General features: G+C 41.3%; 1 protein-coding gene across 31 annotated transcripts in view; it reads left to right on the top strand.

The window, feature by feature from the left end:
• MLH3 (mutL homolog 3) overlaps nt 1-12,912 on the top strand; it is a 34,696-nt gene that overhangs the window by 7,542 nt on the left and 14,242 nt on the right. For 4 of the 31 annotated variants that reach the window (XM_063793722.1, XM_063793723.1, XM_063793724.1 and 1 more), the window contains exons 3-9: nt 1,498-1,596; nt 2,275-2,360; nt 3,947-4,051; nt 5,559-5,631; nt 10,468-10,539; nt 11,399-11,551; nt 11,778-11,889. In XM_063793722.1, coding sequence (XP_063649792.1) covers nt 1,498-1,596; nt 2,275-2,360; nt 3,947-4,051; nt 5,559-5,631; nt 10,468-10,539; nt 11,399-11,551; nt 11,778-11,889 — 700 coding nt within the window. Of the gene's footprint in view, nt 1-1,497; nt 1,597-2,274; nt 2,361-3,946; nt 4,052-5,558; nt 5,632-9,772; nt 10,027-10,467; nt 10,540-11,398; nt 11,552-11,777; nt 11,890-12,912 lie in introns of those variants that run through there. The other 27 variants (XR_010151234.1, XR_010151235.1, XM_063793733.1 and 24 more) reach the window with 20 other exon arrangements.

Raw genomic sequence — 12,912 nt, 5'->3', positions numbered from 1 at the left:
ACAGGCATGCGCCACCACGCCTGGCTAATTTTGTATTTTTAGTAGAGACGGGATTTCTCCATGTTGGTCAGGCTGGTCTCAAACTCCCAACCTCAGGTGATCTGCCCGCCTCGGCCTCCCAAAGTGCTGGGATTACAGGCGTGAGCCACCAGACTAAAAGCTAAATTTTAATGTACAGAAGGAGGATCTATAAAGGTGATCTTGAGGAGTAGTGTCAAGTCCCCAAGCCTTGGTAATTTTTTCTTTAAAATATATTTAATGCTGTTCTTTCTATTGTAGTTATAAACCTTATTTCACTTCATTATCTTAATTTTATCATTCTTAACCTCTCCAGGTTTAGTCCAACAGATTTCTCTCTCATGTTTTCCTCCTGTTCTAAAGCTGTCAAATTCAGCATTGTTTCTAAAACTCAAATCTGATTATCCTTCATGGAGAAGAACAGCATTTGGGCCAGATCTTACTAGACTCTGGAGTTTGAATTGAGAACCTTTCATTTGTCTACCTGTTCACTTTTTCATGCAACATTTGTTGATCATCCACACTGTGCTAGGTGCTGTCACATTGCAGGTTAACTGACTTTGCTTTTAGGAGTTCACAGTACTATTAGGGAAGATAGCTATCTAAACATAATTGTATTATAATGAGACAAATGTCAGGATAGAGACATACATTGGAGATAAGAGACATAAGTTGGAGATTTGTGAAGGTTGCACCAAGTTATGGGTGACAAGTACTGCTGTATGTCTAACACAGGGCTTCTCTGGATAATTTTTTGTTGTAAGGTTTGTCCTATGCATTGTAGGATATTTAGCAGCATCCGTGGCCTTTATCTGCTAGATGCTAGTAGAACGTAGAACGATTTACTCAAGTTGTGACAATGAAAAGTGTCTCAAGCCGGGCACAGTGGCTCACGCCTGTAATCCCAGCACTTTGGGAGGCCGAGGCGGGTGGATCACAAGGTCAAGAGTTTGAGACCAGCCCGGCCAATATGGTGAAACCCCATGTCTACTAAAAATACAAAAAAATTAGCCGGGTGTGGTGACGCATGCCTGTAATCCCAGCTACTCTGGAGGCTGAGGCAGGAGAATTGCTTGAACCCAGGAGGCGGAAGTTGCAGTAAGCCGAGATCACGCCACTGTACTCCAGCCCGGGCGACAGAGCGAGACGCCGTCTCAAAAAAAAAAAAAAAAAAAAAGTGTCTCAAGACATTGCCAATGTCCCCTCATGCAAAATTGCCCTCCAGTGAGAATCACAGTGACCTATTCTAGGTCTTCATTCTGTCTGGTATGAATAGATAATGGAACTAAGCATTAATATAGAGTCCTATACGGACAGCATAATTTCATTAAAGGATTTCTGATTCTCAATCTAGTGTTTAGTAGTCTGCTTTATGTCTTGACTCAGTTTGTGCAGAAAGAGGTTTTATGTGATTAAATTTTTAAAGAGTTTACTTGTATTTTAAGTTCACATTTCTAGGTTTTTCTTTCTTATATTTAGGGTCTCAGTACAGGTGTCAACCTTTTAGAAGCGACCTTGTTCTTCCTTTCCTTCCGAGAGCTCGAGCAGAGAGGACTGTGATGAGACAGGATAACAGAGGTAGGGGTGGCAGAGACTGCTGGGGCACCCAGTACACATCGTACCACCTAACTCAAAAAACAAAGCAGGCTTGCATTAAGCTTGATCAGTGCCAGCTGTGCTGTACTGGAATCAGGAATTCCCCACGGCCCTGTTTAACAGCGGAACTAATTAATTCAGCGCATGCATTTAGGTCAGAAATTACTTTTCCAGACTTGAGGTCAATATTTGCTGATTGTGCATAGTCTGTGGTGTCTTGTGATTAGGGGACATGTTTCTTATTTTTAAAAAGGCTGGACTTGCACTCCAAGTTGCTATAGTTTTATGTAAGCAAAACCCTTCAAAAAAAGCTACAGACATCAATTTTGTGTGTATGTTTAAAAATAGATAAGGTATATTTTGCTTAAAGGCAGTAAGGCTATAAATTTGAGCCATAGCTTCTCTGTCAGTATTCCAAAATATATCTTTTAACAGTTTGGAGAAAAGCTGTAATGCCAGAAGATACAGTCACCAACTCTAGTTTAAAAAGTAACAGATCAAAATAATTTAGAGATACAGCAAACACTGAACATTTGTAGAACATAGAAACAATGTATGTGACCTTTGGTCTTGAGGCTATGGCTCACCAAACAGGAAATGCCATTCCCTCCTTTCCCTGTGGTTCTGGATGCCAACTTTACCTGTTCCCTTTTGCCCTAGATACTGTGGATGATACTGTTAGTAGCGAATCGCTTCAGTCTTTGTTCTCAGAATGGGACAATCCAGTATTTGCCCGTTATCCAGAGGTGAGTCTGTAGCAGTTTTTCTTTGCCTTTTTTTTTTTCTTCTTCTTCTTATTTTTTAAATTTTGAGATGGAGTTTTGCTCTTGTTGCCCAGACTGAAATGCAATGGCATGATCTCGGCTCACGTAACCTTCGCTTCCCAGGTTCAAGCAATTCTCCTGCCTCAGTCTCTCGAGCAGCTGGGATTACAGGCACCTGCCACCACGCCCAGCGAATTTTGTATTTTTAGTAGAGATGGGGTTTCTCCATATTGGTCAGGCTGGTCTCTAACTCCCAACCTCAGGTGATCTGCCCGCCTCAGCCTCCCAAAGTCCTGGGATTACAGGCGTGAGCCATCACGCCCAGCCTTTCTTTGCCTGTTATTTTAAACTTTGAGTTTCAAGATGGGTACAGTGGCATGCACTTATAGTCTCAGCTACTCAGGAGGCTGAGGTGGGAGGATCACTTGAGGCCAGAAGTTCAAGGCTATATAGTGTGCTGATTGCACCTGTGACTAGCCACTGCACTATAGCCTGGGCAACACAGTGAGACTCCATCTCTTAAAAAATAAGTAAATTAGTTAAAAATAAAATTTGAATTTTATTTAAGCTGGGTATGGGCATGCAAGACTATACTAATTTGTAATTATGATTGGAAACTGGGCATATTTCCAAATTATTTATTTGGAAATTACTGTTTAATGTAGAGGGGAGAAATAAAATTTATAGCATTTGGGAACTCAGGCATTTTGGATTAAACATGTATAATCAATGTGAGAACAGTGAATGTGTTTACCACTCTCAGAAACCCTGACTTGTAGCTTTGGCACAGTATTCAGGGTGGTGAGAATAAAATTGTTATCATTAGATAAAGCCACACATCTTCTACTGGAGGAACAGTTCCTCATTGGCCCCGCATGGATGTTCTCTCCTCAGTGTATTTTCACAGAATGTACTGTGCATGTTATAAACAGGGTGTATAATAGATGAGCATTTGTTTACCAGTTCTTTCCTCAAGATATCATTTGAGGACTTGATCATGGAACATAGACAAATTGTTGTTGTGAAACAGTTTTTTTTGTTTTGTCAGTAATTTTGTTTATAAGCAAAAATTTTTATGTAAGACTCATTATTCATAAATTCTTTTGATTTTTTTTTTTTTTTTTTTTTTTTTTTGCGACAGAGTCTTGCTGTGTCGCCCAGGCTGAAGTGCAGTGGCGCGATCTCAGCTCACTGCAAGCTCCGCCTCCCGGGTTCACACCATTCTCCTGCCTCAGCCTCCCAAGTAGCTGGGACTAAAGGCGCCTGCCGCCACGCCCAGCTAATTTTTTGTATTTTTTAGTAGAGATGGGGTTTCACCATGTTAGCCAGGATGGTCTCGATCTCCTGACCTCGTGATCTGCCCGCCTCAGCCTCCCAAAGTGCTGAGATTACAGGTGTGAGCCACCGCGCCCGGCCGATTCTTTTGAATTTCTATAAATTCCCTGAATTAAACCCACCTCTAGTAGGCTAAATAAAAATGAATGTTTTTAAAGCACTCTGATATCTTTGGTAAAACAATTCTGACACAAAAATTAAAATTTCAATTATATTTTGCTGAGTCTTTGTAGGTTGCTGTTGATGTAAGCAGTGGCCAGGCTGAGAGCTTAGCAGTTAAAATTCACAACATCTTGTATCCCTATCGTTTCACCAAAGGAATGATTCATTCAATGCAGGTAAAAGATTAACTTCAAAATCATATATATGTATATATATATATATATATATATATAGCCTAACTCTTCTAAAATTTGATTTATTTAATGATATAGACCACCTTGGTCAAGGCACGTGTGTGTGTGTGTGTGTGTGTGTGTGTGTGTGTTCTTACTAGAACTTTTATCATCAGAAGAAAAAGCAAGGGATTAATTATAATTACAAAGAAAGAAATATCTTTAGTAGTGTAAGTAGGTTTGAAGGGAATGAATTATGGATTCAGGCTGACAGTTTCAAGGATTCTCAAGGTTCTCCTGCAGAAGATTATATATTGACTTTATATTTGGCAATAATTTATAAATCAAAGTCCTTTAGTGACCTTGTCCTTAAGTGTGCAACAGTGCCCTTTTAGAAATTACCTTCTATTGTGTGAGCCTACACAGGTTTGGGAAAGCCCATATTGAGAAGTCATTTCACAAAAGGGACCCTTTGTCTGATCTGCTTTTCTATTTTGCCTTGTGTTTACCACCATGGCTGTCTTATTCCCTTTGTTTTCAGTACGGAAACAAATTAGGAGGCTAACAGATTTGGGTAAACTCCTAACCTGGCATTGAACTGGTACCAGAGCAGGCAAGCAGTTGATCCAGAAATAGACCCTGGGGCAGTGGTATAGGCTCGGGGGTATTGGAGAGCCTCATGTACCTAGACAGAGAGGAACCACCAAGGTCTAAAGCCACCAGTGGCTTTTAACTTACTTCTTTAATAGCCGGGCGCGGTGGCTCACGCCTGTAATCCCAGCACTTTGGGAGGCCGAGGTGGGTGGATCATGAGGTCAGGAGTTCGAGACCATCCTGGCTAACACGGTGAAACCCCGTCTCTACTAAAAGTACAAAAAATTAGCTGGGCGTGGTGGCGGGCACCTGTACTCCCAGCTACTCGGGAGGCTGAGGCAGGAGAATGGCATGGAGGCAGGAGAATGGCATGGAGGCAGGAGAATGGCATGAACCCAGGAGGCGGAGCTTGCAGTGAGCCGAGATCACACCATTGCACTCCAGCCTGGGTGACAAAGTGAGACTCCGTCTCAAAAAAAAAAAAATTAAAAATAAATAAAAATAAAAATAGACTAGTTTCTCCATAATTGTTTTCCTTGCTTTCATATAAATTTTAAAAATTTATTTCAGCCTGTATGTTAGCAATCTCTGGTCACATTACCTATTCTCAAGAGTCACTCTGTTGGGAACATCTCAGGCCTTCTCTAAAGTATTGCTAGCACACCACTCTGAGACGTGGGAGTCTGTCTTCCCCTGTCGCCTCCCTCCCCTTACATCTTCTGATCAACTCCACCTGCCCATTCTTTCATCCTTCCTAGTGACTTTTTCTGGTTCATCAGAACCTTACCCAGTCTCAAAGAAAGGAGTGTGATAAGGCAAACAACTCTAAATAAAATACAGTTCTGTATCTTTCTATGCAAATAAGCCTTTGTTAATTTTTATTTAGTGTTGTACCACTTATTTGAATGTCTGACAGGTTCTCCAGCAAGTAGATAACAAGTTTATTGCCTGTTTGATGAGCACTAAGACTGAAGAGAATGGCGAGGCAGGTAAGAATGGAGTTTAGCCTGAATGACTAACCAGCTGGTCTTCTTGTAACCTTTTTTTAATGATTATTTTTGGTATATAATATAGTTTCAATGATTTGGATGGATTAGGGAAAGCCAATCTAAAACTAAGAATATTATGAAGGCTGGGTGTGGTGGCTCACACCTGTAATCCCAACACTTTGGGAGGTGAGGCAGGTGGATGGCTTGAGGCCAGGAGTTCAGGACCAGCCTGAGCAACATGGCAAAACCCCGTCTCTACTAAAAATACAAAAATTAGCTGGGCATGGTGGTGTGCACCTGTAGTCCCAGCTACTCAGGAGGCTAAGGCACAAGAATCACTTGAACTTGGGAGGCAGAGGATGTAGTGAGCCGAGATTGCGCTATTACACTCCAGCCTGGGCGACAGACATTTAGTTTTATGTTCATACACATACATATACTCAGGATGCACATTAAACTATCAAGAGTATTTACTTTGGGAGTGAAAATGAGGGTGTGTAAAGGAGATATTTCAACTTTTACTCTTTTTGTCTTTTTTTTTTCCTTTTTGTGGAGAACAGGGTCTTGCTATATTGCCCAGGTAGGTCTCGAACTCCTGGGCTTAAGCTATCCTTCCACCTCTGCCTCCCTAACAGCTGGGATTACAGGTGTAAGCCACCATGCCCAGCCCATCTTTTATTCTTTTAAATATTTTCTATTGTTTGACTTTTTAATAATATTTTCATGTTTTCCCTTTATAATAATAGAAAGTGTATATAATGAACTCTGCTAGGTTTGTCAATATTTACACAGAATCTCTTGGTGACCTGCTCTAATGAAACAATAATAGTTTGTAAATATATTAACTCATTCAACAAGTATTAATTGAGTGCCCATTGTATGCCAGGGACTGTACCAGGCCCTAGGGAAACAATAATGAGAAAAGATATATATGCGAGAGAAAAAAATAATTACACAAACATAAAATTTTAGTTCTAGCCCCTGTAATGGAGAAAGAGATACAAGATGCTCTAAGAACCTGTATTGGGAGATTTGATTTCATCAGGGAGTTCAGGGAAGTGCTTCTTGGTAAAATGAGGTCTGAATATGAATATGAGTTAACTAAGTAAAGAAAGGAGGGAACAACACATGCAATTTGTGATTTATTCTCCTCAGTGAGTGGAAACAGGGCAAGGGGAACTGGAGATGAGGCTAGAGAAGTAGGTAGGAGTCAGATCTTAAATGCCAGCTACAAGCTTTGCTTTGTCCCAACACCGTTGGAAACCATTGAAAGCTTTTTTTTCATTTTTTATCATTTGTATTTTGATGTTGTTTTTGGGGTGGTACATGTCACATCACATTTGCATTTTAAAAAGATTGCTCTGGTTGCAGTGTGGAGAATGGAGTAGGAGTAGGGGTGGAGTCCCAGTTAACTGTAGAGTGACTGTTAAAAGAATATTGCAATATCTGAGACATGGTTAGATGGGACCAGGGTGGACTAGAGAGCAGTGAATGTATTGGAAAGATATTTAGGAGATAGAGTCAGCAGGGCTTGGTGATGGATTGGATATGGGGAAAGTATGTAAAAGATGACTTCTGGTGTTCTGGCCTCCATAGCTGAGTTGATGATGTTGCAGGACCCGTGTTGCAGGCAGAGCAGAGAGGATGAAAATCATGAGTTCAGTCTTTGAAATGCTCCAGAAGAGATGTCAAGGTGGCCAGGCACGGTGGCTCACGCCTGTAATCCCAGCACTTTGGGAGGCCGAGGCGGGTGGATCACCTGAGGTCAGGAGTTGAGACCAGCCTGGCCAACATGCTGAAACGCTGTCTCTACTAAAAATACAAAAATTAGCTGGACATGGTGGCAGATGCCTGTAATCCCAGCTACTCGGGAGGCTGAGGCAGAGAATTGCTTTAACCCGGGAGGCGGAGGTTGCAGTGCGCCAAGATCGCACCACTGCACTCCAGCCTGGGCAACAGAGCGAAACTGTCAAAAAAAAAAAAAAAAAAAGATGTCAAGAATGTGGTTGGATATTACAAGTCTGGCCTAGACAAGTGTTCTGACATGGAGATACAAATTTGAGCCATCAGATGCAGAAAAGTGGTCACTGAAACCCTGGATATAAATGTTATCACCTAGAAAAAAGAAGAGTGAGGAGAGGTCTTGAATCTAGAATAATTCTAGCACTTAAGAGCTCGGTAAAAGAGGATGAACCAGCAAAAGAGACTGTGAAGGAACAGCTAGAGAAATAGGAAGAAAACAGAAGAATGTTATGTTGGAAAACCAGGATGTCATACCAAACGCTGCCAAGACATTAAGTAAGATGAGGACCATCTGATTTTGTGACAGTAGAGATCAGGGATTTTAGCAAGTGAGAGCTGTTTCAGAGAATAGACAGGACGAGATGCTGATGGTGCTAATGGAGACTGCAAGGAGATACTCAGAAATGTGCCCGTGACATGGAAGAGGGACTACAGAGGGTGAGGGTGACAGAGGACCTTTTTTTTTAATGGGAGAATCTTGAGCACATTTACAAGGGATGCCTGATGGGATAAAGTCCCTGAAAAGGCCTGAGTGGCTGAGCCCTGAGCAGCAGTGGAGGGCTGGCTCCAGCTTGATAGTACCTGCAGGCAAGTGCTAAAGTTTTAGAGCATTTATCATCTATGTATTTCAAAATATTCCCTTTACCTTGTTTAGTAAGTGTCATAGCAGATCAAAGGCAAATTAACCTAAAGTTCTGTCAGAATTATCATGAATATAGAATTTGTGAAGATCAAATTCCTATAGTTTTACTATTTCTAGAAAAGTAATAGTTTTTTGTTGTTGTTGTTTTTGAGATGAAGTTTCACTCTTGTTGCCCAGGCTGGAGTGCAATGGTGCAATCTCGGCTCACTGCAACCTCCGCCTCCTGGGTTCAAGCGGTTCACCAGCCTCAGCCTTCCAAGTAGCTGGAATTACAGGCACCCGCCACCCACGCCCAGATAATTTTGTATTTTTAGTAGAGACGGGGTTTCTCCATGTTGGCCAGGCTGGTCTCGAACTCCCGATCTCAGGTGATCCGCCCGCCTTGGCCTCCCAAAGTGCTGGGATTACAGGCATGAGCCAGCCCGCCTGGCCAATTTTTTTTTTAAGTTTTCATTATCTGGAATTCTTTGTTGTTTTCGAGATATCAGAATCTCTACTAATGATACTCAAGATGGGTATAACTACAAAATCTGCAGATGTTGAAAGAAGCAAAATGGATCTGTTGAAATTTCTCTTTTTTTCTTTACTTTTTTTTTTTTTTTTGAGATGGAGTCTTGCTCTGTCGCCCAGGTGGGATTGCAGTGGTGCAATCTTGGCTCACTGCAGTCTCCCCTTCCCGAGTTCAAGGAATTCTTCTGCCTCAGCCTCCCAAGTAGCTGGGACTACAGGCACCTGCCACCACGCCCGGCTAATTCTTGTATTTTTAGTAGAGACAGGGTTTCACCATGTTGGTCAGCTGATCTTGAATTCCTGACCTCAAGTGATCTGCCCTCCTCAGCCTCCCAAAGTGTTGGGATTACAGGCATGAGCCACAGGCCCAGCCAGAATCTGCATTTTAATAAGATCCCCAGGGGGTATGTGATATGAACGTTTGAGAAGCCCAAGTGTAAGGCAGGATAAACACGGCCCGAGGGGAATCTGGGCATCACCTCTTTCTGTACAGCCAGGGAGACGGGAATGGTTTTTACATTTTTTAATGGTTGGGAAAAAAAAGAAGACTATTTCTTGACACATTAAAATTATATGAAATTAGTATTTCAGTGTCCATAAATAAAGTTTTATTGGAACACAGCTACGATATTCACATATTGTCTATGGCTGCTTTGGCTCAAAAAGAATTGTTGAGTAGGCATGACAGAAATCGTGTGGCCCAAAAAGCCTAAAATATTTATGATCTGGCCCTTCAGAAAACGTTCTCCGGCTTGTGATCTAAAGTGCACTGGAAGTACATTCTTTGTGGGTTTCCAAGTAGCTTGTACACCAAGGTTAGCTGATTATAACAATGTGTTGTTTAACGATCCTTTATCATATTAAAGTTGAATTAATAAGGCAAAATCAGTATTTAAACGTAAGAATTATATATTCAAGCTTCAAACTTGAGGAAATGCCACTTTGACTTTTTTTTTTTTTTTTAAGATGGAGTCTCACTCTGTCACCAGGCTGGAGTGCAGTGGTGCAATCTCGGCTCACTGCAACCTACACCTCCTGGGTTCAAGCGATTCTCCTGCCTCAGCCTCCCGAGTAGCTGGAACTACAGGCGCGTGCCACCACACCCAGCTAATTTTTGTATTTTTAGTAGAGACAGGGTTTCACCATGTTGGCCAGGATGATCTCGATTTCTTGACCTCATGATCCGCCCGCCTCAGCCTCCCAGTGTGCTGGGATTACAGGTGTGAGACACTGCACCCAGCCCTGACTCTGTTTTCTAAATGAGATACTGGTGAACTAAAGAGTTTCTTAGTTTACCTTTTGTTTCCTAAAAAGTGAAATTATGGGGAAAATAATAAAACTTATAAAAATTAGTAATACTGGTAATCTCTGGAGAGAGAAACTAGAAGGGGTGGGGGCAAGGGTATAAAGGAGACTTTATTAAATTCCCTTTTGTGCCTTTCAGAATTGGATCTGGGATCCCAACGTATGGGATAAGTTTGCTATCATTTTCCCTATAATTTCATGTTTTAGGAAATAAAAGGTACAATTGTTACTCCTCAGAATGTTTTGTCTTATGCTGTTGTTAGATAGTTTGAATTAAGTCTTCTCTGTCCTCAACACACATGATGGTTGTCATCTTGCTCTGAGAGTCTGAAAGTTCACAATCCTTGCTCATCTAGGTGGGAACCTGCTCGTGCTGGTGGATCAGCACGCTGCCCATGAGCGTATACGTCTGGAGCAGCTTATCATTGGTAAGGATCTGTTTGCAGCCAGAAAAAATTTGAGACTCCCAGCAGAATCAGTACACCTCAAAGAGCTTTTCTAACTGCAAGTGTTGCGAGAAAGCACACTTTGTACTGTATGTTCAAAAATTAAGCTAAAGTCCTGCAGTTTGGCCTGTGTTATAATTGAAAGAATGTGGTAGTTCACTAATTGAAAGATGTGGGTCTTATTTATGTGGTCAGAGGCATATTTGCCAGATGTTATGAACAACCCAGAAGTACCCGAGGATAGGCTGCTTACTCTGACATCCAGCACAAAGCTCTGCCCCTCCATATGCCCAGTGATCTTGGCATGCCTTCCCACACTCCATCAGGCAGAGACCAGTGGCAGCTCAGAAGGCCCAGTATGCTGTTTTGATTTTAAAATTTAGTTTGCTTTTGAATATGCAGTATAATCAAATAGATCCAATTCTGAAAGGCACAAAAGGGAATATAATAAAGTCTCCTTTCTATCCTTGTCCTCACCCCTCCTAGTTTCTCTCCCCAGAGACAACCAATATCTCTGGTTTTTAAATCTATCTTTCCAAAGCAATATATGCTTTTTAAATGTTTTTTTGCTACCCTTTTCCTCATCATGAGGCAGCGTGTTCGCCAAGTGGTAAAATACCACGAAAGTCTTTACTCCTGTGGCCAATGAGTAATGTCAAAGAGTTAGGCAAGGACCTAAGGAGTGCTTCATGGACTAGAATGGCAATGATATTACTACTGTTTTCACTTTTCCTTATAAAATGACGGCCTAAGAGTTGGGAAAGATGTAGTAAAAACAGTGTTAGAAAAACTTACCTCTACAGGCCCTGCACCATTTGAGAATAGTACTAATTCTCTCCAGAGACTGGGAGATCCTGCTCAAGGAAAGGGAAGCCTTCTGGAGCCATAAGACTGTGTGGTCAACCCACATATGTTCCTGGTAATCCACATTATTCACCTCTGTCATCAAAACAACATTTATTAACTACAGGAACATTGCCTTGTTCATCTGAATGTAAGATGCAAGTCTTATATTTCTTATTTTGAAAAATACTACCAAAATTGTTAATAGGCTGAATATTTATTAGTTTGACTTTAAAAATGGAAATCCAAAATCTAAAACTGAACATTAAACATTCTGCTTTGCATTAGAATGATTATCTCAAGGCTGTGCTTTATTTTTATCTGAATCTAGAAGACTTCCCTTCCTACTCTTAACCCATTCATCTTTCTGCCAATAGATTCCTACGAGAAGCAACAGGCACAGGGCTCTGGTCGGAAAAAATTACTGTCTTCTACTCTAATTCCTCCATTAGAGATAACAGTGACAGAGGAACAAAGGAGACTCTTATGGTCAGTACCACCATGAGAATGTGATGTTGATGGTATCAATTCTCACAATAATTCTGTGAGGAATAAGCATAACTATTGTTCCATTTCTCAGATGAGACCAAGAGAGGTTACAAGACTTGTCTAAGGTCATAGCAGTTATTAAGTAGTGGAGCAGGCACTCAAAGGCAGGTCATCTGACTCCACAGGCTGTTTGTTTCCTTTTTTAAAATATATTTTTTTCTGCATCCAATCATCCATTAAAATATTATTTTGTGAGACATGGTCTCACTCTGTTGTCCAGGCTGGAGTGCAGTGGCACAATCTCTGCTCACTGCAACCTCCACCTTCCAGGCTCAAGCAGTCCTCCCACTTCAGCCTCCCAAGTAGCTGGAACTACAGGTGAGCACCACCATGCTGGACTAATTTTTGTAATTTTTTGGTAGAGATGGGTTTTCGCCATGTTACCCAGGCTGGTCTGAACTCCTAGGCTCAAGCGATCCTCCCACTTTGGCCTCCCAAAGTGCTGGGATTACAGGCGTGAGCCACTGCACCCAGCCTATTCTTTCCACTGTATCCCAGCTGAAGAGTATAGGATAGAGTTTCCCTGATAATTTTTTCCAGCAGTTGGCTTAGAACACTCTTCTCATTTCTTGGAACAGTCTGTGTTTATGCCATGCTTTGTGAAAGCAAAGTTTCTGCAGTAATTGGTCCCATTCTGCTTTGCTTTGGTGCATTCTAGACTCTTAGTTTTCATTACCGTAATCATAATGGGAAGAAAGTAAAACATTGGGATGTAAGGAAGGGGCGAATCATATAGTGAGTCACAAGATAGGATATTTTTCCTCTTCTAGGCAGCACAAATTATTGAAAATGAAAAAGAAATTTCTCCCAATATGTTTCAGGTTTGGGAATATGATACTGCCAGTAAATCTTTTTTTCCCTATGACATAATTTATATTAGAGGCAGATCTATTTACTTACATCCCGTTAGTCAGGACTTCTCAATTCCTTGGGCTGTTAATTACCTCCCTGCTTTAATGCTGA

The sequence above is a fragment of the Pan troglodytes genome, chromosome 15 (genome assembly GCF_028858775.2).
Source record: "Pan troglodytes isolate AG18354 chromosome 15, NHGRI_mPanTro3-v2.0_pri, whole genome shotgun sequence".
In the NCBI taxonomy this organism is placed as follows: Eukaryota; Metazoa; Chordata; class Mammalia; order Primates; family Hominidae; genus Pan; species Pan troglodytes.
The sequence above is the reverse complement of the archived record's forward strand: the minus strand, read 5'-3'. Positions and strand labels throughout refer to the sequence as shown.